Raw genomic sequence first — 26,708 nt, 5'->3', positions numbered from 1 at the left:
GCTCAGGACTGTTCATTTTACAAAGATACAGGGGAGATTTTGAAGCATCTTCACATTTGAGAGTTACTGCCTGGCATGATGAGGAAGGCTGGTCACTGAAACCTTTTTGATCGAGGAAGTAACAGATTCAGAGCTATATTTCAGATATTAGAGCCCTCAGGCCATCGCGTGAAGGACTGATTGAGGGAGAAGGAAACTGGCGTCTGAGAAATCGTACTGGGACCAACTTTAACAGCCCAGACAAAAGTTATTAAGACCTGAACCAAGCAGTAGAAATAGGAGTGAGAAAATAAATCAAATGCAAAACGGATTGATTGGATGCATCAGAGTAGTGAGAAAAAACAGCTTACAAAAGACAGCTGGAAATTTCAACTCTGAACCATTAGGAAAACAATTTTTCCAATTTTATCTCCCCCTCCCCCTTTCTTTTCCTTGCCCCTGCCCCCCTCCTCCCCTTACACATGCCTTACTCACGCCTCTCACCACACACACACACACACACACACACACACACACACACACACACAGGAAAATAAGTTCCCTTGAGGGTCACGTTAGGATAAGTTGCTTGTGAGCCATTCAAATGGCAGAAAACTAAAATTTGGCTCTAAAACTATGGAGAGAAATTGGATCAAGATAATTTCTCTTTGGTGGGTTTCTACATGGAAATAATAATTGGTCTTCTCATAACAGCCAAATGAAATGTATTTCCACAAATGAATGCTTCTTCTTAACCAAGGTAGAAGGAAAAGCAACTTCAACAAATAGAATGGGTTTACCTATAAACCGCAGCATCTGTGAACATCTGGCATTCTTTTGAATAGTTTACATCTCAAAAATCATATTGATTAATATTTTAAAAAGTTATTTTCAGCATTCATTTTAGCTCCATGGCCTCTTTCTATATTTTGGATGAACAAATTTTATCTGAATGCTTTACCTATGAGAGAAGTGTATGAAGAGAAGTGCCATTATTGTGCACAATAATATCAGTACACGTTTGATGTGTTCCATGATCCACAAAGGGAAAACTGTGACATTTAAGGATCTACCGTGTTCAAGGTTACGAAATCCAAGAGTCATGTTGTGTAGGAGAGATTAAAATAGAATTTCAAGCTGATTGACTTTGGGTCAGATGACAGCTTCTTGGAGTATTAATTGCAACCTGGCTGGCTAGAGGACTGTTAATGCAACCATGATAACATTTGAGTCTTAGCTCTTCCATCAAAGCTTAGAAGGGTTGGACAGTGTGTCCAGTCTGCACATTAACATAAGTCTGTTTGGTTATGAAATGGAAGGAACCTTTCCACACACATTTAGAACTCTTCTGACAGCAGGCACCCATTCTCTCTGCCTCAGGGATTCAGGAGCTGTAGGAACATTCCACTGGGTTCACATAACGCTCGGTGCCTTTCCATAGCTTGTAAATGTAGACAGTGAGAAGCTGGCTTTCCATTTTGGTCCTGAAGTTGCTTCATTTCATCTGAACGGATCATAGGCAATTTGGGTGCATTTCCCATAACAGAGTGAAAGACAAGCAAAAACTTCACCCCACTTCTTGGAGGTGGATTTGCTGTTGGCCCCGTGGTCCTTGTTGAACACATGCAACACCCTGCCTGAATGTCTCTCGCAGCTGTCATGCCGTCCACAGCTTCACTTGCCCACCCGGTGGGGAGGGTCTGGGCGGGCCATCATCTTGAGGATACTGCCTTCTATTTCTACCCCTGCTGCTGCCCACTGTAGACTCAGAACCCCAGCACTGGAATCACTGGTCACTTACTGCCACCTAGTGGCTCTTCATCTCTCAAAGTCTCTTCCCATCTCTTTAAGAGGAGTTTTTCCACTGGACTTACAGGCAAACTGAAACGATATAAACGTGTATTTATGATGAGGTTATCAATGTGAACAAGTGACAGGATGTTTGCTTTTGTTTGTTTGTTCGTTTGTTTGTTTGTTTGTTTGTATGTATGGAAGACCTTAATTCTTTTGGAGCTGGCAGTACCCAAAGGTATGTGTGTGTGTGTGCGCAAGTGTATGGATGAGTGTATATGTGTGTGTTTGAATGTATGTGTTTGTACAAACAGATCTGTGATCATTTCTTCTCTTTGTAGCTTGGAAAGGAAAGTGAATCCTTTTTGATGGGACAATCAGTATAAATCAGAGGTTCGATCAGGGCCAAGTTTGCTCCCTTCCCCCAGAGACATTTAGCAATGCTTGGAGACATTCTTGTGCATCACAAGGTGGGGAAAGTGCTACTGGCATCTCTTATGTAGAAACCAGGGATGCCGCTAAACACCTTCAGTGCTCAGGACAGGTTCCCACGACAAAAAATTATCAGGTCCAAACGTCAAGTGCCAAGTTTGCGAAGCCTGATCTGCGGCTCCTCATTTTGCTCCACAAAAGCTTTCTTCCCCCGCCCCTCCCCTCCCCTCCCCGCCCCTCCTTTCTCCCCTTCCCTCCCCTCCTCTCCTCTCCTCTATCTCTCCCCTCTGTCATGTCACAAAGTGCACACATCCCTCCCTTTGCTGACAGCAGTGCCACCAAATATTTTTGGGTCCTTTGTCAAGGCCCTGGGCAAACTTGCTTGCAGCTGCCTGACATCTCAGCAGATCATTTTAAGCCAAACTAGGCTACTTCTCTAAAATGCGTTCCCACCAGCACGGGGGAAGGTGAGGTGGGCTGGCACACAGTGCACGGTGGGAGGCCCAGGTGAGCCCTGTGCCACTGCACCTGCCCTGTTGGAGGCCCTTGGTGTTCATGCCCATCTTGGTCTGCTCGCTCCTCCAGTGAGTTGGAAGACCTTGTTGAAGACTTGAAGAAGGACTCTGCATCAGCCAGCCGAGTGGTCACTCTAAAAGATGTGGAAGATGGGGCTTTCCTCCTGCGACAAGTGGGAGAAGCTGTAGCTTCCCTGAAAGGTGAGCTTCCTCCTTGGAGGGAGAGGTCTGAAGGGCATTTCTCAGGGTTATTAAAAATCTGTCAGATGGTGAGGGCTTCATTCATTCATTCATTTACTCATGCATGCAAACATTCAAAAAACTACATGTGTCAGGCACTGCTCTGGGCACTTGGGATCCACCACGGGACAAAATAGGCGAATGTCCCTGTCTTCTTGAAACTTATATTGTAAGGAGTGCTGTAAGATTTTGGATGAAAGGATAGTAACAGTTGGTCTTCATCGGGGTCTTACAATGTTCCAGGCACCTGTGCCAAATTCATTAAAGACAACCCTAAGCGACAGCTGACCATGTCCCAGATGTACAGATAGGAAATGAGGCCTAGAGGAGCCCTGCCATTGCCATGGCCGTTTTGAACCCATCTTTGTTTGACACGCTTCTGCCACCTGAAGATGTGTGAAGGGCGCTGCGGCTGGTGAACCCCATGCGCCATACCCTATCCAGTGTCGGGTGCGGGACGGGGGCTTGCTGTTCTGACTTGTTCTCCTACAACTCAGCCCCTGCTCTTGGCCGCAGGAGAATTCCCTACCTTACAAAACAAGATGCGAGCCATTCTGCGCATAGAAGTGGAGGCCGTGCGGTTTCTGAAGGAGGAGCCGCACCGGCTGGACAGTCTCCTGCAGCGAGTGCGGAGCTTGACCGACATCCTGACCATGCTGCGGAGGTGACTGGGCTTCCTGTGGGGCGTGCGGGACCGGGGGCCGGGGAAGATATATGTGCTGGCAAGGTTGGGGGTGTACGTTTTGGACTCCCAGGCTTCCTCCATGTCCTGGGACCTGTCTCCATGGCAGTGACTTATCACATCTTATTTCCAATGTCCTGAGGAGAAGCCACGGCTCCGTCCCACATGGATCTGCTGTTGTACACAGGACTTGAGGCCCTGATCCTTCAGCACAGGCTTGCTGCATCTGGCACATGCTAGGGCTTAAAATTTACTAATACACAAAAGTATGCATTTTTTAAAAAGTATTTGAAGTCCTCTCAATAACATTTTGAAATCGAAGAATGGATCAAAATATATTATTTGATGTCAGTTAAAAGAAAATGAGTAGAAATAAATAGCACCTTTCTTGAGTTCCCTACAGAAAGAGTATCTGGGAGATTGTTGATCCCACCTAGAAAAGAGAAACAAACCCCCCCCCCCACTGTCACCCTCACCTGCCCACAAAAGAGGGTCACAGTGGAAGAAAGACTGAAATAAAATAAATCACTGAATCATCCATGACTTTCACTGAAAAGAAAATTCTTGACCTCTATACCCACATAAAAATTGCTGACGTATGTGCATGCAACATTTGTGTAGCCAGAAGCATCTTTATAAATGCCATCTCGCATGCCAGTATTTACAGAGTCTTTGAGTGACAAATAGATCTCTTTCTTCTCAGCACAATCATAAGAATGGCTTATGTCTGTGAGCCCTTTCTATGGATGAGGCACTGAACTAAGCCTTTTGTAAGTATTATCTCACTAGGTCCTAATTTAAAACTCTATGTGACAGGCATTCCCATTGTGTAGGTAGAATCTGAAATTTGAGGAAGTTCACTTCAGATCAGAGGTGGGGCTGGGATATGAATGAATAGTTTGACAGCAGGTCAGAGTTAGTTCTGATCTCACAGCCATGCCGTTGGTAATATTTGGACCTTCTGACTGTTCCAGCCCTGGTATTGGGTGTTAAGAATATGATAATAAAGACAAATAGGAGCCCTGCCCTTACAAAACTTCCTCTCTCACATGGGAAATAGGCACAACTACCAAAATAAACCACTTCCCAACAGCAGCAGTCCTTGAGTTTTCAGTTCTTTAATAGAACTAGGCAACTGCAAAGACATTACCCTTCAGATCTTAGACTGGATTTGAGACCAGATTCACAAACAGAAGTAACATGTAAGAGAGCTTCTTGGAGAATTTTAATAACTAATCACTTGATCAAATGTGTAAGAGAAATATATTAAATATACAGTTGACTTTCAGATGAATTATTAACCATAGGAACAAGTGAGATTTTTTTAGTAACAATGACCTCAGCAGAGAGACTCTTTTGAGACGAAAACATATTGTCACTTTCATGGGTTCCAGGATGCCAAAGGGATCCCGAATTCCCCTAACAGCCCCCTCCTGCAAAGACCACATCTGACTGAGTGCAGGAAAGACTTGAACCTGAATGATATTTTCTCATAGGTTCCCTCATTTTAAGTTGCCAGAGTGAACCTTTTCTTCCAGTAGGATAAAAATCTGTTAAAGGAATTCTTCATTAAGCTCTCACCTAAATGAGGTAACCCATCCGCAAAGCCTAGAACAAACTGCCCTTGTTGAGTGGAAATAGATATAGCAGGCTGGCAGATAACACTGCCCCATTCTCCCTTCTCTTCTCTGAAAAACAATTAAAGGAAAGCTTCAGAGCCAGCACAGAGTGCTGAAGCTCAGTGTTTGCCTTATCTCCAGGGAATGCAAGTTCTAAAAATAGATATGATTTGTGTTTTGAATGTTACAGGACTTTTTGTCCTGTAAATGCTCAGTGACTAGAATGACAAGCCCAGGTAAGTAACTTTTAAAATAAAAATAAAAGAAATTTCAGCTGCCATCAGGCTACCCATCACAAGTCTTTATACTTTTAATTTTATGTTGGTATCTGTTGTGTGTAATGTGCTGTATTCAGCACCGTGCAGACACAATGGAGGAGATAGGAATATGCATGGCGCCCCAAGGACAGGCAAAAAAGATAAAGCAGGTGACAGTCACAGTTCAGAGCAACTTAGCAGCTTGGGAAGATGCTGAAATGTTTTGATATGTGTTGAACTTGAAGAGCTGGAACGATAACCAAACCCAGCTGCTCACTAGGCACTTGGAAATGTGACCTGAAGTTCAAAAGATGGAGACAGAGGGGTGTCCCTGCCTGACTGGGAGAGAAGAAGGGACGGGGGGTGGGGTAGGGAGGAAGAGAGGAGAGATTTAGAATCAGAAATTGCCTTCATGAAGATGACTATTAAAATAGAAGAGATGGCTACAGTAGAATGAGAGGGGACGGAGGGAACACATCCTTGGGGATAGAAGGCACTCGGCAGGAAAAGTAAACAGCAAAAGAAATAGACATGAGTAGTCAAGGAGAGTCATAGGAGACAGTGTCCTTTTTCAGATCAAAAAGAGAGCATTTTAATAAGGAGAATGAGGGACTAATTAAAAATTATATGTCAGGTACAATGTTTTACAGTGTCTTACACGTACAACTTTACACTGATCCTCACAGCCACTCCTGAGGAAGTGATTATCAACATTGCCGTCATCGTCATTACTTTTATAATCTATAGAAAAATATCTGAGATTCAAAAAGGTACCGTTCCTGACATTGTATCGGTAGAACTGATATTCGGATACAGGTCTGTCTGACCCCAAAGGCCATGTCTTTCTCCCTGCACGAGGAATGAAGGTGGACAAATAGCATCAAATAACCCCAAAGAGCAAAGAAGGATGAGGATTAACCCAGCTGCTCATTTTGGCATCACCGTTGACATTGCAGAAAGATCAGTCAAGGCCAGGTGAGGAAGCTGGGTCACACCAGGCTGAGCTACAGGAAGAGCAAGCAGAAGGAATTAGGACATGAATGGCCCTCCCAAGATATTTGGCAATGACAGGAACAGGGTGTGGGGTGTTAGGAAGCTTTGGGGGTTAGAACCGAACACCTGTGAGCTCTCCAGGCCAGGATCAGGTGGAGGAGATGTTAGAATCACATGATCACGTCATGTAGCCACCTCCCCCGAAAACAGTGATGGAATTGTGTCGGAGCACAACAGTGCTAGTGGGCAGAGCGAAATGGGCCATCACCTGAGCAAACGACTGGAAAAGCAGCTGCCAGAGAGAACTAGGAAGTAATTCACCAGCGTTGGAAAGTTGCTATGGAAACCCTTGACCCTGAGCTGCTACTCTGAGTTTTAGAATGCTGTAATTTTGCAACAAAATCTTACCTGGTTTTGGGATGGCCCTACATTCAAGTACACCATAATAAGAAAGTGAAAGTTAACTATTTCAGTAGTTAATTCCTCTATGTGTGCTTTCTCCTAGACACGTCACCGACGGGCTCTTGAAAGGCACAGATGCAGCCCAGGCCGCACAATATGTCGCTATGGAAAAGGCCACTGCTGCAGAGGTCCTCAAGGCCCAGGAGGAGGTGCCCCAGGCCTCTGGCCAGCCCCTTCAAGGCATAGCAGTCCCTCGAGACGTGAAGGCGGATGTGATGCCCTTGACAGTCCACCACGCCCAGAGCTCCCCTGTGCTCATCCAACCCTCCCAGCTCTCCTCTGCCCTGCTGACCCCTGCCCAGCACTCGCCTGGGGGGGCTGGCCCTCAGCCGATCAGCCCTCCAGCTGTCGCACAGGAAGTGACCTCCACCTTGCAGCCGTCACAGGCAGCTCAGTCCCCTCAGGCACCCGTGAACGGTTCCGCCATGCAGAGCTTGTTCATTGAGGAAATCCACAGTGCGAGTGCCAAGAACAGGGCAGTGTCCATTGAGGTAGAGTCCTTTTTCCATCTTTTGTAACCCCATAAAGGAGGGTAGCTCATGGTCCGTTCTCTCAAAGAATTTACAGTCTGGCTATAGAGATAAGACATATGTATCAGAGTTATATTTTTATTAAAAATTGCACACATATATAATATATATGACAGATTTTTTTTTAAACTAGAAGTGGGTTTCAGTGGTCAGGGTAAGGTCATCAGATTGCAGAGAAGCATAAGATACCTAACCTGGAGGAAGTGAGGTCATGGCGTGGTAGTAAGTGTTTCACAACCAGCTCTCTGGCAGGCAAAGTCCTGATTGTGGTATTTGACAATTTCTGTGGTGTGAAGACTCCCACCTTCACTGATTTTGAGCCACAACATGACAGTATAGAGCATGCAGGGGGTCAGATGTGTGAATCATCTCTCCTGAGCCTGAGGGAGCTGGCTCAAGCATGCCACCGGTGAATGCAGGCCTGGGGAGGGGTTGCTGCTGATCTTCAAAAATAAGCAGAATCTGGGTAAGCAGAGAAGGCTGGTGGGGGCATTCTAGGATAGAGGTGTGCTGGAGCAAAGGCTGGAACCGCGAGCAAACCTGTTTAGCGCAAATGAGAAAGAGCAGATAAGGCTGGCAAAACAGGCCAGAACCTGATTTGGGAGAGCTTGAAAACCAGCCCAAGGTGTCTAAAGTTGATTGTGCAAGTTTCAGGAATGTTAAAGCTTGAACCAGTGATAATAAATGGGATCTTCAGAAAATTAATCTGGACACAATATACAGAACTGACTGAGGTGTTGGGTCTAGAATTAAGGGGGATGGATGGGAAGTTACTACAGGAGTCTAAGAAGAAAAGGCAGGGTCAGTCAAAATGAATAGAGAAAGCTAGGCCTTCAGTTCACACAATATAGAGGAAAAAAACATGCTGTGTTTTTAAATATTCTTTTAATCAACAGCTGGCATTGCTGCTCAAATAATGCATTTTGCTTCCCTAGTGCTCTCCTTCCTCTCACCCACATTTATTCTCTCCACTCATTATTGTATCGTCAGCAACCCGGCCCTAAGCATTCCTGCCTCTCCCGCAGGTGAGCAGGGGGTAACCTGGGTAACCAAGAGGACATGACCTCCTATAACCGCTAAGGCCATGGTCATGGCAACTGCACCTCTAGCATTAGGCAGCTGCTCTCTGCTCCAAAGGCAGGGGCTGTGCCCCTGATCCGAGTCAGTGCCTACAAAGGGCACTGGCGGTGATGATCCATAGGCCATGCCTATTGGGTGGCCTAGAGAACTGAAAACGCATTTCCTCCTGAGAGCGAATGGCTTTGCCACTTCAAACATGCCTGTATTTAAAGAATGTCAGTGGGACAACTGTCATGGGAGAAATATCTATTGGGAGCGCACTGGGCACAGTTATCATTGTTACGGGTGTATTTTAAGTTATGAGTTATCTCTAACAATGAGCAACCCACAGTAAGGAGGCCTGGGCCTGTCTGCCAGCTATGCCCCTGTTGTTCACTCAACAGCCATCGCAGAGCCCCACTATGTACCAGGCTCTCATAGGCTCTGGGGTGGGCAGTGAGCAGGGGGGATGAAGTCTATGCCCTCGAGAAACTTACCTGCTTGTAGGGAAAGACAGAGAAGAGGTACATGCCAGGTGGTAACAGTGCTAAGGAGGAAAACATAAAGGATGGTGATGGTGGGGGTTGTTATTTGTATAGAGTGAATCCAGGCAAATCCTTCACCTCGCTGGGCCCCCGTGTTCTCGTGTGCTGATTCAGCCAGTGGCCACCTGGGGCACTTCTTACCTGAGCGTTACAGGGTTCCTCTCATCCTGGGGCTAATTTCCACTCTGCCCTCCTGGAATGATGTGTGTGCCATCTCAGAATCACAGTCAAATCTCCCTTAAAAAGATGTACAAGTATTTAAAAATACATCTTGTCTATTCCCCATGGTAGAACTTGATGGAGCTTCCAGGTCATATAAATACTCCTCCCTCCCCACTTTCTAAGTGAGAAAATGTGGCCATGTAGCAAGTCTTGGACACACGTGGAACTAAAACATAGGATTCTTTGCTCCTAGTGAGTGTTTCGGTGTTTGTTTCTGTTTGAACTTCTCTACAATGAAAACTCAAAAACTTGGTTTTAGATACTTATCTTTTTATTTACTGTTGGTAGAAGTATGTAGTAAGCGCTCAGTCGTCACTTAATGAGTGAACTTGAGTTTCTGAGCTTGCTTCTCTCTGAGCGAGCACCACTTAAGCTTCCATGCAGCCCATTCATCTCTAGAAGCTGTAGCAGGCAGCACAGAGACAGGCTTGTCTGATGCAGTCTCCCTCGGCACGGAAGCCAGAGCATTATTTTACCTGCATTGAATTGTTACACCTCCTCCCACCCAACAGGAAACCTTTAAACAATTAATTAGCTTTTCACTCTAGTTTTAAAATTTTTTCTTCACCTGCTGTTTTCCTTCAGAAAGCAGAGAGGAAATGGGAGGAGAAAAGACAAAATCTGGACCATTATAATGGGAAAGAGTTTGAGAAGCTCCTAGAAGAAGCTCAGGCCAATATCATGAAGTCAATTCCAAACCTGGAGATGTCACCAGCCTCAGGCCCCCAGCCGAAGGGCGATGCTCCTGGGGACAAGCCGGAACTTTCAGGTAAGATACTGACAGGGTTGTGTACCCAGCTGCCCTCAGGTCAGAGCGGGGCCACCCACTTCAGCACACGCTGGCCAAGCTCTCACGTCGGAAGAATCTTATAAAATTGAAAAACTGGGAGAGCAAATCCCTCTGGTGTCCCTAGAGCCTCACTGCTACTCTACCTGTAACCATAGCAGGGAAACTGTTCTATGTTCGGATACTAGAACGATGCCCAGTAAGGAAAAATTTAGATTTCCCAGCTTCTGCATTTCCTGTGAATTTATGACACTTCAGAGCACCAGCTGGGAGAGACGAGGCCTGCATTTAAAGCAAGAGCTTTTCACATGCTGCAGAAAGAAAATGTCAGCTTTTATGAGCTCCCAGGAGGTTAGCAGATCATAAGATAAAATGGCATTTTTTTAAAAATCAAAATTATTAAATTGTGGATTTAACCTAATAAGCTATGGAAGTTAAGCGTCAATATGTCAGAAGCAATGTAAAATAACTGTTTGAAAAGCGCAGCCTACTAAATCTCCAATTACAAGCCATGTGCATTATTCTGATATTAAATTTTTGCTCGGCCGAGGTGGCTCAGCTGGTTGGGTGCCGGCCCACAAACTGAAAGGTTGCCAGTCTGATTCCTGGCCAGGGCACGTACCTGAGCTGTGTGTTCAGTCCCCAGGTGAGGCGTGTACAAAAGGCAGCCAATCAATGTTTCTCTCTTACATCAATGTTTCTCTCCCTCTCTCGCTCCCTTCCCTATTCTCTAAAAAAAAAAAAAGAAAAAGAAAAAAATTATCATTTTTACCTGTGGTCCAGTGTGTCTCAGAGTCACATTTAAAGAGGGCTTGTCGAGCAACAAAAACTAATTTGAAAAAGAGTCGCCATCTTGACTTGCATGTCAAGGAACATGAAAGTGGATACAGTTTATAACCACAATAAAACCACTTTAACATTCTCCAGGTTTTCTTTCCACAAAGCTGCTCTAAAACTACACTCACTGAAACTCTCCCTCTCAGCCTGTGCTAAGAGGTGTTTTTTTCACCTTCTGCACAACCTGCCAGCTCTGTGAGGCCTGTCTAGGCCCTGGGAGGGTCAGACCCAGGAGGAACAAGCCCTGGGAGGGGCAGCTCTGCTCTCACGATGACGGCTTTTCTCCCCAAGTTCCCATGGAGAATTTCTGATGGAGAAAATGATGTATCTCGGTGCATGTCTATCTTCCCTAGTTCAGCTCTCCCATTATTTATTTTCTCATGGTTTCCTTTGATGTTATAAATTTATAAATTTATAATGATAAATTAATTATAATTGTTCCTCCTCCTTCTCCTGATTGTACAACAAAAAATAATAACTACATTTCATTAACCTCATTTGGACCTTTTATTCTTTCAGATTTAAAAAATTTGCACAAATTATATTTTAAATTACTCTCCAAAATATTTTTACTCAGTTAAAACATTCTTACTGTTGTTCTTGTCTTTTTTTTAACACATGGCCTGGTTTCTTGTCAGAAAGAATCCACTAATGTCTAAGCCACCAGAAACGTGTTAGGATATCATCCATTATCTGTAAGCTTTTATTTCTATTATTTTTATTTATTTCTCATGGATGTTATAGTTTTTTATTTTTGTACACTAATGAGGTAAAAGTCTAAGCTTGGGGTTTTAAAAGATCATCTGTATTCTCTTTGGTGTGAATTGTCTGACTACTTAAGTAATGAGGAAGGATGGAAAGCTCCCCAAAAAATCAATGGAAAATTTGTGGGTTTTGGCCTCAGTCAGTGTTAAAGCAAAAGTTATTCACAAAGACATATGTTAAAGAACATCAAGGAAGACTTTACTCAAGACTATTGCAAAGGAAGAGAGAAAATGAACTCAGCTCTGAATGTAGCCTATTGCGGGTAGGGGCATTCCTCCAGAAGGCAGGCCAAGGACGTAGATATTGAGGGTGGGGAATGAAGAACTGGTCAAATATCAAGAATAGGGATTCTCGCTAAACTGGATTCTTTGCTAAAACTCATTCAGCAGATTGAGGTCAAGGCCCAGTAGAGAACAACACTGAAAGGAATTTGAATGCATTGGTCAAACAGGGAGTCTGTCATCACACCTGAGAAGAGAGAACTGGGCTGGTCAACCTGTGCCAGTCACTGGAGGGACCCAAAGTGGGAGTGACCAACCTGAGCCCAGACTGGTGGGCTCAGCCCCATGGAAACCAGCCACGTGGCCCGATGCTGCTGGGGCCCTATAACCCAGCGCCTCACGCATGAGGCAGGAACTGCCCACCACAAATAATCACTAGTTTGTCACCCTGATGACTTACCCAAGTTATCACAACTTTAAAGGGGAACTTCTCAAGCATCTACTCTAAAGAACTCTGTCTCAGAAAAGACAAGCACTGCAGTTCCTAGGGAGAGCTGGGAGAAGCCAGGCTTTCATGAGCTGTTGGGTAGAGTGTTTGCAAAGGGCTGGAGTGAGGAAGGTTGATAATGGACAGGAAAGAGGCCCTTTGAGTTTTGATTAAGTATTGCCTTTTTTCTGAGCAGTTTTCTGGGGAAAGCTCTGCATCTATGATGTTGATACTAATTTATAATTCTCTCTTTATTGCATTTGCTGTTTTGCTTTCCTTAGCAGTGAGCCTTTTCCAAGCCCATAACCATGACCCCCAAAATCTACTTTTTCCCCTCATTGTGTCCTCTGTTCCCATTTGCCTGGTTTCTCTCCGCCCTTTCCTCGGGCATATTCCACTCTCACACACTCATGTACGACTCCCTTCTCCAGAGGCTGTCTCCAAACTAGGAGGATGAAGGCTTTGGAGGCCATGCAGTAGGCTCTGAATTTGCCTTTTCATCTGATCTTTCATCTCTCCAAGTAACATTCAGCTTTTTTGTTTAATAATGACAGCTAATACTTGCACAGCATTTATAATAAGCCAGTCGTCACTGTTCTAAGTGCTTTATGTATATCAAGCCACTTAATCCGCACAGCACCCCATTGGAGAGGATATTGTTATAATACCCATTTAATGGATAAGGAAATCAAGGCAGAGAGAGGTTCAGTAACTTGTGAAAGGTCTTTGTAGGATTTCAAGCCATTTGAGCTACACGGTTTATACCATTAATGTTTGCACTTTGGAGAGAATAGAGAAATTTTTAAGTCAGAATGTCAAGTTTAAGTCAATTTTTAAGTCAAGTTTATAGAAATACACTGGACTTTCTGAGTATCGTCTTAAAAAGAGATTATGCAAAGGCACATTTTTTTCCAGAAGACTCTCCAAATTCAGAACAAGACATGGACAAGCTGGGGGGTAAGTCCCCGCCGCCTCCTCCCCCACCCCCGAGACGGAGCTACCTGCCAGGGTCAGGGCTCACCACCACGAGGTCCGGCGACGTGGTCTACACCAGCAGGAAGGAGAGCGCCGCTTCGAAGGTCAGATGGGTTAAGCCCTGGTAAACCAGTCTCTGGGTTCAGATGATCCCCTTAAACAGGTCATCTCTATTCTCATTTAGAACATAAAGAAGAGTGAGGCAGAGAAGAGAAGCAAAGAATCAAATAAACTAGACTGTCAGGAAGTACCACAGATGGAAGAACATCAGCCAGCATTACTGGACTAGACACAACACCATAAGTTTTATCCTTACTTGGCTTTTAGCTGCAATTATGTGAAATGCAAATCACAAGCTACCTACCCAGTAGGTCATCATAAGATTGAAAATAAGGATAGGGAGGGGAGCAAAAAACAAAAAAAACAGCTAACAAAGATCAACGAAATTAGCTAACAGCGGTAGAGTCCATACAGAAAGATATTCAATGAACTTTAGCTTGCACTTAACTTAGCCAGTTTTGTCTTTTACATTCAACATAAAATTCAAGTTTCAGAGAGTAGTAGTGTGGGAGGGCCCTTCCTATGGGTACTGAATGTTGAATTACAATTTTGTTACAATTCTTCAATCCATTCACGCAATGGCAGCTTGCATAAATAAAAACCGAGACTCAGTGCAAGCAGACAAAATAGCCTTTCAACCTCAGTTGAAGAGCTATGAAGCCAGTTTACTAGGCAGTCGAGGAACATGAGTTCTTGTGCTCTCTTCCTCTTTTTGCCAGCAGCTGGGGGTGGTAAGCCAGTATCTGTGGTTTGACTCTTCCATAGGCAAGCAGTGAAGATGCTGGACCAAGCCCTCAGGCTAGAGCCACAAAATGCCCAACAGAGGAGCCTGCCTCAGCCTGGACCTGCTCCTCAAAAGATGAGGAGGAAGAAGAAGAAGGAGACAAAATCATGGCAGAACTCCAGGTATGTGGGTGAAGCAACCGATGATGGCTCCTTGCCTTTCCCATCAGGGACGCTGACTGTGTCCCCTACATACTCACCAGCCAGGGAAGACTGGTGAAGAGCCCTGAGCCCTGTAAACGTCTTTGGCCTTGACCTCCACTGGGCTCTCAGGGCACCTTTATGATGTGTATGAGGAATGACCATTTCACAAAAACAACTCAGTTTACACACAAAAATATAAACTGCAGGCTTTTCTAGGTCTGGCTGGTAGAATTTACTTTCCTTCCTTTCAGTCTTAATAGTCTATGTTTCATTTCAAAAACAATTAAAAGGAAATTAGAAACACCAGCCATCATCTTTTCTTGATAAGGGCTGATGAATTCCCACTTCAGGTGCGGTTCCGTTATTCGTCTTCAGTATTTAGAATGACTGACTTTGAGTCATGTGGCCTCTTTTACTCCATACCAGGTTCCCATTCAATGTCAGTTTCATCTTTTCAAATACTCTGAAAAGCTGAATGGTTTTATTTCCCATTTTCCTTGCCTAGTTATTTATTTTTAGATTTTTTAACTAGTCGCACAGCCCACTCCTGGGATTAAGGATGGGGTGCAGGGGCTCTACCCAAACTTGATCCCATACTCAAATCATGGATGTGAACCTGCCCTAGAAATATGTTCTAAGAACTTGACTCATCGAAGACGTACACACAACTCTTAAACCAAAGTCTGTTTCTACAGTAATTGCATTTGACCCATGCTTATTACAGGATTATTATGTTCTTCAGATGGTAGGACCACAACTTTGCTAGGGCTCCAAAACATGTTACTGCTTCACCAGTGACCCACAGTTTTGTGCAGGCCCGAGGATCTGCGTCCTTCATGTGGAGCAGGGAGAACTTTCACACTGTGTCATTTCCACTGCTGCTGCCTTACTGTGCTTTCCAGGGTAACCCCTGCCAAAGAAGAGCTCCTTGGATTTTCTAGGGAACACAGTGCAGCTGGTTGATGGTCACATGCACGCGCCTTTTGAGCCTCCCTAAAACTCACAGCCTGGACTGGGACATCCCCTCCACCAGTCAGATCATTAATAGGCTTCCAGCATGGCTGGGGAATTACATCCGTAGGAATTATAGATTTATAGAGTCAGCAACTCAGAAAACAGTTGAAAGCATGGAGGCATCCATCACTCATTTATCCAGTGAGGACCCTCTGGCTGTTGACACTAGCATGTCAAGGCTACTTGTTGCTGAGGATTGGCACATGTCCCAAGATGTGTATGCAGATTCTAGGGCTATTCATTGTAGTATCTGTCCCCAAATTAAGGTGTGAATCGATTGTGGCCCAGTTTGGTTCAAATGGATGACAGAGCACTAGATCATTTGAAATCTGTGCAAGGTGAACAGTTACAAATAAGCAAAGAAGTAGAGACTTTTAGGCTCATGAATAATCCTGCACCAGCCTCCTAAGAAAAGTGACTTATTTATTCCAGCTACTTAGAGCCCATCCCTTGAGAATATTTCCCTCCATTGAAGTCTGAACATCTTTGATGCTTTCTTTAACTGAAAGCTTTACAAAAGCAATGCATCTGGCTTCTTGCTTTATTATTGGTGATGAATGAAGTGCTCTAACCCTAACTTAACCAAACCCCATTAGCCATCCTGCAGGAGTAGGGACCAAACCTGCAATATCAGAAAGTTGGCCAATGGCTCTAGTTCGACAGCCTTTCCCTGACAACCCCCAGGCAGGGCAAGGAGCAGCTGCAGCCCCCTGAGTATGATTGCAGAACAACATCCCTGCTCTGTGTCAACAGGCCTCATCAGAAGCCCAAGGCTCTGACGTCCAGGGTCCAACGGCCCAACGGAGATGCAGGTGGTCCTAGTGAGCGGAGCCTGGGCATCTCTGGGGCCAGCGAGGAGGAGGCCGGTGCAGTGGGAACAGGGAGCCAGCAGAGCGTGGAAAGGCAGGCTGGGGAGAGTCCCTGGCACCAGCTCCGTTTTTATTTTAGGATCAGTGCTGAAATGTTCAGTCAGAGAGGGCATGGGTTATTCTTTCTGCCTGCAGTTATGTCCAAGCAGCAATATTTGACATTAAGGAAATATGAAATAATTTTCTGAGATGATTCATTAGAATAGCTCGTTTTTAATCCTGGCTATACATTAGAATTACATAGAGAGTTTTTTTTGAAAGTCCTATAGACCTAAGATTCTGATTTAATTATTCTCTGAGTGAGCCCTGGATAATAGCTTTTTTGTTTGTTTAGTTTTTGTTTTTTGTTGTGGTGTGTTTTTTTTTGTTTGTTTTGTTTTGTTTTTTAGCCAGGTGATCTATTGCACCTCTGATTTCAGGAAGCTTAGGTTCTGGGGTTTTGGTCCCTCCTGCCCTCACCGTGACGCTGTCACTCCCTTTCTGTCCTGTAGACACAGCCTGGGCTCCTCTGCCTGAGAACTGGCCTCCCTGACTCAGTGTTCACCTGAGTCGGTTTGGGTTGGGCAGCTCTGGGCCCACGCAGAATCTGCCGGTGCTGAAGAGCGCCAACCTCTTCGTTCTAAACGAGCCTCGGAACACCTCAGCGCACGGACTACCTGTTAGCATTTCAGACGATGAATTGATCAAGATAACTATTATTTTAAGGTTTAAAGGTTTATAATATCTTGTGCCCTTTTTGTCCATAGTCTCAATTAAAGTAAAAAAATTGAATCTGGTTAAAAAAAAAAAAAGAAGAAGAAAGAAAGAAAAGATAGCTTCTTGAGCTTCTTGTTTTAATTCATTAATGTATTCAATATTTTTAAAAGGTCAAAACAAGAAGCCCTACTAAGCACAGACCAAGTTCATCCTGGACAGGGAGAGAGGGCTTTCCTTTCAAGGGCTGTGTCCTCTTATCTTGGTGTTGCCCAGAAATCAGGCGGCCTTTGCCCCAGGCTCCGCCCGCCCCCCTCACCAGCTCTGCAGGCCCGAGGCCAAGAGGGAGCAGGTTTTCAAGGCACTGCCTCCCTGACCCTGGTCTGGCCCGCGCGCAGGAAGAAGCTGCATGCCCTGCCTGTGCCCTCCGTCCTCCTCCCTATGCTTGGAGTCCTATTAACCTCAGTATTTTAATTCCTTAGGCATTCCAGAAGTGTTCCTTTATGGATGTAAATTCAAACAGTCATGCTGAGCCGCCCAGGGCTGACAGTCACGTTAAAGACAGTAGGCCGGGGGCCACAGTCTCACCCAAGGAGAAGAAGGTAACGTGGCAATGACACATTTGCCACACGGTCGGACAGCCCTTCTTTCCTTGCTCTGACACTAACACTGCTCCTGTGCTTGTTCTTCTGTCCCCTCTCTTTTTCTCTCACCTTAAAAAAAAAAAAAAATCTAATGGAGACACAGCTTTGGGTTTAGTTCAGAGATAACTGGCTGAGGTTTTCTGAGCAGACATGTTGTTCCTTGTGCACAACGTACAATAGTATGTGCATAATTGAGCCATTATCTTCCCAAACGAAAGAATATACACCTTTCAAGATTTTCTAGAATGACTCTTACCAAAAAAATTTAAAGAAAGACCAACCAAGCACAGTATATAGCACTTTTTCTATGTCTCCTGGACCAAAAACATCTATATTAAAAATAGGTGAGAGCCTTAGGTTCCAGGAAGAAAGTGCAGGGCAGAGCTGCACACCTGCCGCCATCTGCAGCTAGGTCCTCGTGGAGACATACACAGATGTATTTGCACACAGGTTTGAATATGCCAAACAGAATTTTCTTAAGTATTACGAATTCTCAAAGAGTACCTTCCAAGAGAATATATTCAGTATAGTTTTAGTGCTAATACACTTTGTGGCATTCAGATGGCCTCGAAGCAGATATTCAGGCTCCAGGACAAAGTTTGTTGGCACTACCTAAGTATTTTGGGGAAAGGGCATGAGCCTGAATGTTTGAACTTCAACATTAAGTTAGACCTAGGGCCTTTATGATTTTTGGATATAGAGCCATCTGATTGAATGAAGCCTCTGTCATTTCAGGATAGAAAGCTTATCATGAACAACTCAAGCCTAACTTTTTTCACCAGAACTTGTATTTCAGAATTCAGAGGTTCTAGCTTCCCTTAAATAAGGTCAAACATATCTGCTAGCCCAGTTGCTAGTCCAGATGGGTATCTCAGTCCATGTATCAGTAAGCTCAGTGAGGGAGCTAAACACAATCTGAAGTTACCCCGACATAACCCTTCAAAAGATGCAGTCCTGGGGCTCCCAGCTCCCAGCTCCCAGCTCCCAGCTGGGAGGCTATGCAGAGGAGGCGACCTGCTCCTCCCTGGCTCACAGCCACCACAGGGCCCTTTGTAAAATGTGTCTGCCACACGACTGACACATGAAGCCATTAACCAGGAGACATAAGATCTCTCAGTGCACCATGGGAGATCATGAGATTATTGTTGGTGAATCTTCCTCATGAAGAAAACCTCCTACTAATTGAATCCATGACATCACGTTGGAAATATATTGCTTTTTCAGTCCCTGGAATTTCCTTCTGTGGCCTCATTAAAAGCAGATCATGGAAGGCCCCAGCAGGTTTGAATGACATGGCATGTTCGGGTCAACGTGACTATTTTCTAAAACACTGAGAATTGGGAACTTCTCGAAGATCCCTCTGGAGACAATCACTGTAGAATTTTGCTAATTTTGCTGCCTGGCTAGAAAGTTGCATGAGATTTTTGCCAACTGATTAGAAATCCATATCCCATCAATCTCTTTTAACTTAATCAAGGGTCCATCAGGTAATAATAAGCAGGTGTGTACAGAGTGCCCACAACTAGGTTTAGTCACAGGCACTTATTCTGGATAATTGCACGCAGTAGGCTGATCTACTTCATAATATCAGTGTCAGACTTGTATTTGACTGTTATATACAATATCAGTATCAGACTTGTCACTATTTAACCTCTTCCTGAGCTACTCATCTACTTTTCTATAACTCAAATGTTTTCTTCAAATGTTTCTCCTGTCATCATGAAACATTAATTGGCCTAGTACTTGACCTTTATGCATTTTTCCTATAATTGTGTCTCTAATTTTGGTTTATTGCCTGTATGGATATGGAGTCTGCTTTACCAGTTGTCTGAACAATCCAAATCTCAGGGCCCATAAATAGATATTAATGAGGCTTAATTACCTTTCCTGCAGCCTTCACTATCTAAGAAATCACTGGGAGATTACATGATAGTTGTGACCAAGTTATTCTGAATAAAGTTAATGCACTCGCTTTGATACATTCATTCTTTTTTCTAGCCCAGTGATAAAAATAGTAAGTCATGGGAAATGTACACCTGCCATCTTTATCTTAATGACTTTCCATTGGAGTATTCCCACTACTAGATTTGTTTTAAAACACATGTCTCACATGGTGGCATTCCAAACACTTAATGATGGGTCTGACATGGGCCCTGACCAGTCAGAACAGATGCCAGGCCACCCCCGCCCCGCCCCCCAGCAGGGGGCCAGCAGGCCACCGGCTGTGCAGGCATCTCCGCTGGATTACATGCCAGTTCCTTCCCTGACTCGAGGGTAAAGTCCCACTCCGGTCCTAACATGCTGACTCCATAGTTGGTATTGAAACCTTCGGCGCAAACCTCGCTTATTTGTCTTCTTAAAACCTTTTACTTGGCGTATTAGTTGTTTGATAATCTAAATTTAAAATCCCACAGAAGATACTGTGTTGTCCGACTGCCGCAGCTGACTCATTGCACTCGTTTGGGGGCCTCGTGGAGGTGAGGGGAAGTTAAACCGGCGGTGCTGGCTAGCTAACACACCTCGTATCTTGTGCGATCTCCCGTGTGATTAATAGTGACTTTGTTGTTGGTGTGTTATTCAGTCACTGTGTATGAACAGTCTTTCCATTTTTAACCAGGGTGGTAGGTCTGCTCTCCGTTGACTCTGGCAGGGCCTGCGTTATTGTGCTTTGTCATGTCGTCGTTGCTGTAAACCAAACCGCCTTCTTGGGATTGTGTCCCATCCCACTAAAACCGCCTCTTCCTCTTGGGCTTCTGCAGCAAAAGAAAGGACAGCAGTGCCCTGGAAGTGACAGGGCCTGGCTAGTGCCAGTGCCGTGACAGGGCCGCCAGCTCTGACACAGCCATGGGGAGAGGGCCTGCTTCCCGGGGAGCCCTCTCCACTCCCGGCCCTCCCTGTGGGCTCTGATGCTCTGAACCGTGGCGAGAGCCTCACAAGTGTACCTTTGCTCTCAATCAGAGAAATATAGAGCATAAAATCTGAATCATGATGTTCCAGTCACCACTTTAGTATCAAATATCTGTTTTCTAAATGTTTAGGTAATATTTTAGCAGCATTCTGACACTCAATTTGGATTTGGTCTTCTTGGTATGATTAGTTTGAAGGCTATTTTGACACTTTCCTTGGAAAGTGCAAGTACAGACTGTGAGTACATTTCAATCTGTCATTTGAAAAGGAATGATTTTTTTCATCTCAAAGTACCACACCCAACCAATGCAGGTGCCCTTGTAGGACACTTTTCATAAACAAAACTGGTAGGACTGCAATAACTAGCTGGTAGGGACATGAAAAATCTCCCAGTCTAGCGTCTCAGTTGATAAGCAAGAAGACTGAAGCCCAGAGAAGTGGAGTGACTTGCCTAAAGCAGCACAGTTAAGTGGCAGATCGGGATTAGAATCAAAATCTTCTGCCTGCTGATAATATTGTGCTTTCTGCAATGCCATGCCATTTTGGTTTTAGCTTCTGCTGAGCTGACTATGAGATATGGAAAAGAGGACATGTTCCTACAAAATCACCCCCTTTGTTCTCTTAATTGCTCCCCCACCAAATTTGAAGTTCTTGAAATATTTTGCTAATTGAGATTTCATCTTGTGCAAACACAGGGCATTTTTGGAAGTTGGCGAACAAAACAGCCCAAGGTAAACAGAGCTATAGGCTTTGGACTGGTGTGTAACAAATGTGCTTGGCCCGCATGTTTTGGAAGTATAATTGAAGGAACAATTTAGTTATAGTCCACTTTGGGGGGATGTGGTTTTGTGGAGTAACATGTCCTACACTATCCTACCAGAACTTGGAATTTTCCCATGAAGACATACAGAAATCTGAGGTTGAATGTGAAAATGGCCCCCAAATGGAATCCCAGAAGGTGAGTTCCCCAGATCTGTGTTCCAGCTGATACCGTGCAGATTAACAACCTTCGTTTGCAGATCCCTTTCTGATTAACGTATGTGGTTTCCCTCCCCCACCCTCCCACTCAGGTTACCGCAGGGGCTCTGCCACCTGGTGCCCATCCTGTGAGGGAAAGAGGAATGGAGAATAGTATTTCTGATGCATCAAGAACATCAGAATATAAAACTGGCATCTTAATGAAGGAAAATACCATAACCAATAAGAGTTTACTTAGGGACAGCAGAAACTATTCCCAGAAAAATGTGTCTAAGGTCAGTTCCAGTTTCCCTGGCATTAGTTCACTAGAAGATGAAGTAAGCAAAGGGCCTAAAATCTCAGGACTGCAGGACCCTACGTCTGACATTGAGAGTCAGAAGATGAATTATGTGAAGGCAAAAGAGATGAGTCAACAAGATCAAGAAACTACAGAGAAGTGTCACCTGCTTTCTCCCACTAGATCAGCTGAATTGAGTATTTGTGATATCAAAACTCAAGATCAAGAGGTTCCTGTGACAGAGTGTGGCCAAGTTGTGCTAAGACACAAGGGAGCTTGGCATGCTAATGTGAAGCCCAATGAGGACAAAGAACCAACCCTGGGTTCTCCCAGTGAAGAAAATGCACCCACAGACAACATTGCCTTCATGATTACCAGAACTGCGGTCCAGGTTCTTTCCAGTGGGGAGGTCCGCGATATTGTGAGCAAAAAGGGAGAAGATGTACAGACGGTGAATATTGATGCCAAAAAAGAGATGACTTCCCAACAAGGAGGGACTGAAAATGAAGAGCCAGTTGTATGCCTAGACAAGAAACCAGTCATCATCATTTTTGACGAACCCATGGACATCCGGTCTGCCTATAAGAGACTTTCAACCATATTTGAGGAATGTGATGAGGAATTAGAGAAAATGATGACAGAGGAAAAGATAGAGGAGGAGGAAGAGGAAGAAAATGGAGACATTTTGGTCCAGAACAACACCTCCCAAAAGTTTCATAAGGTTGTGCCAGGCAGCCCCGGATCAGGACTGCAGGCTGAGAGTCGATTACAGACACGTCTCCCCTTAGAAGACACCAAAGTATCAGGGGGACAGGAAATGAATGAGACCGAGCTGACCACGTGCAGCCAAGCAGATTCTCCAAGTTCAGAAAGCAAATGTGATGTGACATATGACCAATTTGAAAGCCCCAAGAAAAAGTTTAAGTTCAAGTTCCCCAAAAAGCAACTCGCCGCTCTCACTCAAGCCATTCGCACAGGAACCAAAACGGGGAAGAAGACTTTGCAGGTGGTTGTCTACGAAGAGGAGGAAGAGGATGGCACTTTGAAGCAGCACAAAGAGGCGAAGCGATTCGAAATAACTAGGTCTTCTCAACCCGAGGACACCCCCCAAAATAGGCTCAAGAGACAAGAGCAGCCCAGTCCAGAGAACACATCTCCCATTTCAAGAACTGATGAAATTAGAAAAAATACCTACAGAACATTGGACAGCCTGGAGCAGACCATCAAACAGCTTGAAAATACAATCAGTGAAATGAGTCCAAAAGCCCTAGCTGATACCTCGTGTTCTTCCAACAGAGATTCTGTTGCAAGCTCATCCCACATAGCCCGGGAGGCCTCTCCCCGATCCTTGCTAGTTCTGGAAGAAGCTCCCACTGCCCTAGAGCTCCCCTCATCAATACCTTCAGCTTCACGTAAGGTACCTTGGTCTGACGGAAAATGAAAAGACCCAGCTGCTTTCTTAAATCTGCCATAATCACCATTAGCAAAAGGTGTCTTGTGACTTACTTGCTTCCTTTCAGGTGGCTCATTTTTTTTGTCTGTTCGCCTGGATACTTTTCTCTCACGCTGTCTCCCTCGCCTTCAAAACAACAATAACTAGGTGTCTAACAGCTAATTGATTCTGTTTTACCTCTGTTGCTGATTGGTGTTGGGTAAACGCAAGGATGCTGGGTCATCCCCTTGCCGTTGAAATGATTGCTCTGATACTCACATTAAAATCCATTTGATCAGTAGTGGAGCAGTTTATTCTGTTTGATTCTTGGAATTAACCCCAGTGGTGTCTTCTGATGTCCGTGTCCTCGATCTGTCCTGCATGGAGGGTTGTGGCTTCTCACCTTGAGCTTCTCTGCACACAGTGGGGCAGCCTCACCAATAATCCACTCACGTGCTGCTGCTTCTCTTTCCCCTTCGCTGTTTTTCCCACAGGCCTCCAGTGGGACCCCACAGACGAGCAGGATGCCAGTCCCCATGAGCTCCAAGAATAGACCCGGAAGCCTGGACAAAGCCGGCAAGCAGACCAAACTGCAGGATCCCCGCCAGTACCGTCAGGTAGTTTTACCTTAAACCTGCTTTTGGATGGACACTCTTACAGTTAAGAAGCAAGTCACTGACTTAGTTTATACCAAATATTGTTGTTTTCTCTGTAAGCTATGGTTTATGCAGACTTCCTGGATCTGGGGGCATGAAGAAAGTCTAAAAATCTTTGTTGAACTTTTCACCACGCTTTTGCATGCTTGCAATAAAACATCTTTTTGCTGTGTGACTCCAAAGTTTAACCATTAACACAAGCTGCCACGCCAGTTGGCTTTTCTTTGGTGAATGTAGTGGTTCAGCAGAACACCTCGAGAAACTGAGCCAGGCAAACCTGCTGTTGAACTGTCCTGAAAGTCACCCATACTAACGTATATGTTGACCGCATTGCATTAGAGGCACATTAACTCTCTCTCTGTCACCATGCCCCACCCCCACCCCAGTAATAACCTAGACGCATGGCTGGCCCAGCACCTGGAAATGGTCTTCCTTTTCTCCTGTTCTGCACATCCTTTGCTCTGTACTTTGGGGGTGCCTACCAGGTCCAGTATAGCACAACAAGACTTAGCTCAGGCCTTGCACTGATTTGGTTTGTTTTGGTGTCTTTTATTTAATTATTCTCAGAAGGGCTGTGTTGCCAGACCCTGTGGAATGATCATGTTACCAGCTTTCTGACAAACTGTCTCCCACCATCTTTATTTGCAGGCTAATGGAAGTGCTAAGAAAGCTGGTGGGGACTGTAAGCCTACTTTCCCCTCCTTACCTGCTTCTAAGATTCCAGCCCTTTCTCCCAGCTCTGGGAAAAGCGGTTCTCTGCCCTCTGCTAGTGGTGACAGCTCTAACTCCCTTAATCCAACTGCTTCTAAACCATCGGTTACTTCTAACCCTCTCAGCCCCCAAACAGGACGATCTGCTCCCTCTGCCTCCCTCATCCCCTCTGTCTCTAATGGCTCCTTAAAGTTTCAGAGCCCCACTCACACAGGTAAAGGTCACCATCTTTCATTCTCACTGCAGACTCCAAATGGCCGAGCAGCCCCTCCTTCCTGCTCCTCCTCCCCCCCCTCCCCCGCCTCCCCCACTTCACTGAATCAAGGTGCCAAGAGCATCAGGACCATCCATACTCCTAGCCTCACCAGCTACAAGGCACAGAATGGAAGTTCAAGCAAAGCCACCCCATCCACAGCAAAGGAAACCTCTTAAAGGCCAAATCCTATTAGGCACAAGTTGGAGTTGCATTTAAAATTTTTTTTTAAATTCTATCAGTCCTTAATAACTGTTTTCACCAGAGAATGTAACATATTACTGTACTGTTTGAGGCTTAATGCTAAGTGTGTGCTAAATACTGGATTAATAGATTTCAGTAAAGTTTGTTGTTTTGTTTTTTTTTTTACTTTGTTGCTGTTGTAATTACACTGTGTTCACTGTCTATATTCAATACCTGTTAAATGAAGTGAGCATGTGTTACAGAAAGCGAGTATGGCGAGAGCAAAGGGTGCGTGTGACAGGAAAAAGTGTATTCAGCATGTAAAACATGTATGATTCCAAAATTTTAGTATGTTTTATAAAAAAATATTTTTCATTATGGAGACTAGAAGTGAACAGAGAAATACACAAGTGTGACTATACAAATTGTAAAACAGATTCTATAATATTTCCTTTTATTTTAGTGTTATTTAGCTTTATTACAGATTTCTATTTTTGTCAAAACTTCATGGTTCCTTTCAAGATCTTTTTTGCCAAAACATTTTGATACTGTAGCATTGTACATTTGAAAGTAGTATGCTAGACAATAAGCCAATGAACTTCTGCACCGGCCAACCCAGGGGCAAATGTAGAAAGCGATTTATCAAACCAATTGCACTGCCATGAAAATTATGTATACTAATTTGCCAGCCCAAACAAGCTAGTTTTCTTTGCATTGCTTTCTATTTTGTTTAAACATATTGGGAGTCTCTCGTCGTTTTCTTTGCAGTACTTAACCCCCTTCCTTTGTTCTCCTAGACCTGGCAACTCACACTATATAACATTGTGGATTTTGAAGTGTACACTTCTGTGCTGTTCTGTAAACTGATAAACTTTTGTAAATATATAAATAGACCTAAAAATACTGTATGTGACAGCACAGAGAGTAGTTTTCCCACACCAAAGTTAGTTTTTATGCATGCTTAAAAAATATATATTGGGATGGGCAGAAATGGGACTATCCATACATTTTTAAAAAGCAACAAGTTTGCACAGCTAGAATGTTTTTGTAAATAACTGTATTTGTATAACACAGTCATGTAATATACAGAACTATAAGCAGAGACTTTGCAAAACTAAATAAAGGGCTGCATGCTTATTATTTTTTTTTGTGCCTTGTCACTGTAGCTACTTCCTAATCAGAACAAAATGTAACCATTACCAAGTTAAAGGGTTTGGGCTTTGAGGGCATTATAAACAACATGTAACCAGCCACAAACTGGTATTCTGAAAGCCCTCTTTCTCTGAAAATTCTGGGGCGGCTCATGATGAGTTCTCGATGCACGTGTGGTGCCTTCCGATGTTACCTGCTGACTCTCTTCTCCCTCCTCTGAGGCTCGTTAGGCCTGGCTAACAGAAAGCAAACCTGGGCGCAGGGTTCACACCTTCATGTACCGGGGGGAGGGGGGTGGGGGGGCTCTTCCTACCTTCTCTTTCCGGTTCACATTCTAGTAGAAGTAAAGCAGAAATAAAATGTCTTTATTATTAGGATTTTTTTTTTTTGGTTTCTCAGTTTTAAAAAATATTATTGGTCTAGAGGGAAATAATGCTAACATTACACTCTCTTTTCCTTTTAAAAATAGAGATAAAAGTTAGCGAAAATGATACCAAGGTTATGAATTGACTACAAGAACAATCTCAGGAACCCACTTATCATTATTTTTTGTC

At 44.3% G+C, this 26,708-nt stretch overlaps 1 protein-coding gene across 20 annotated transcripts in view; it reads left to right on the top strand.

The window, feature by feature from the left end:
* The window catches only part of KIAA1217 (KIAA1217 ortholog), a 426,467-nt gene extending 400,311 nt beyond the window's left edge, over nucleotides 1-26,156 (top strand). For 5 of the 20 annotated variants that reach the window (XM_054592616.1, XM_054592617.1, XM_054592606.1 and 2 more), the window contains 13 exons: nucleotides 2,788-2,918; nucleotides 3,474-3,621; nucleotides 7,014-7,461; nucleotides 9,912-10,095; nucleotides 13,339-13,502; nucleotides 14,224-14,364; nucleotides 17,444-17,563; nucleotides 20,020-20,082; nucleotides 21,208-21,243; nucleotides 21,393-21,470; nucleotides 21,583-23,184; nucleotides 23,694-23,816; nucleotides 24,504-26,155. In XM_054592616.1, coding sequence (XP_054448591.1) covers nucleotides 2,788-2,918; nucleotides 3,474-3,621; nucleotides 7,014-7,461; nucleotides 9,912-10,095; nucleotides 13,339-13,502; nucleotides 14,224-14,364; nucleotides 17,444-17,563; nucleotides 20,020-20,082; nucleotides 21,208-21,243; nucleotides 21,393-21,470; nucleotides 21,583-23,184; nucleotides 23,694-23,816; nucleotides 24,504-24,998 — 3,733 coding nt within the window. In that variant the 3' untranslated portion in view covers nucleotides 24,999-26,155. Of the gene's footprint in view, nucleotides 1-2,787; nucleotides 2,919-3,473; nucleotides 3,622-7,013; nucleotides 7,462-9,911; nucleotides 10,096-13,338; nucleotides 13,503-14,223; nucleotides 14,365-17,443; nucleotides 17,564-20,019; nucleotides 20,083-21,207; nucleotides 21,244-21,392; nucleotides 21,471-21,582; nucleotides 23,185-23,693; nucleotides 23,843-24,503 lie in introns of those variants that run through there. The other 15 variants (XM_054592660.1, XM_054592681.1, XM_054592691.1 and 12 more) reach the window with 11 other exon arrangements.
* The last annotated feature ends 552 nt before the right edge of the window (nucleotides 26,157-26,708 follow it).

This window comes from Pteronotus mesoamericanus, unplaced genomic scaffold (assembly GCF_021234165.1).
Source record: "Pteronotus mesoamericanus isolate MK-2021 breed Mesoamerican mustached bat unplaced genomic scaffold, CSHL_Meso_final contig_130, whole genome shotgun sequence".
Classification (NCBI taxonomy): domain Eukaryota; kingdom Metazoa; phylum Chordata; class Mammalia; order Chiroptera; family Mormoopidae; genus Pteronotus; species Pteronotus mesoamericanus.
The sequence above is the reverse complement of the archived record's forward strand: the minus strand, read 5'-3'. Positions and strand labels throughout refer to the sequence as shown.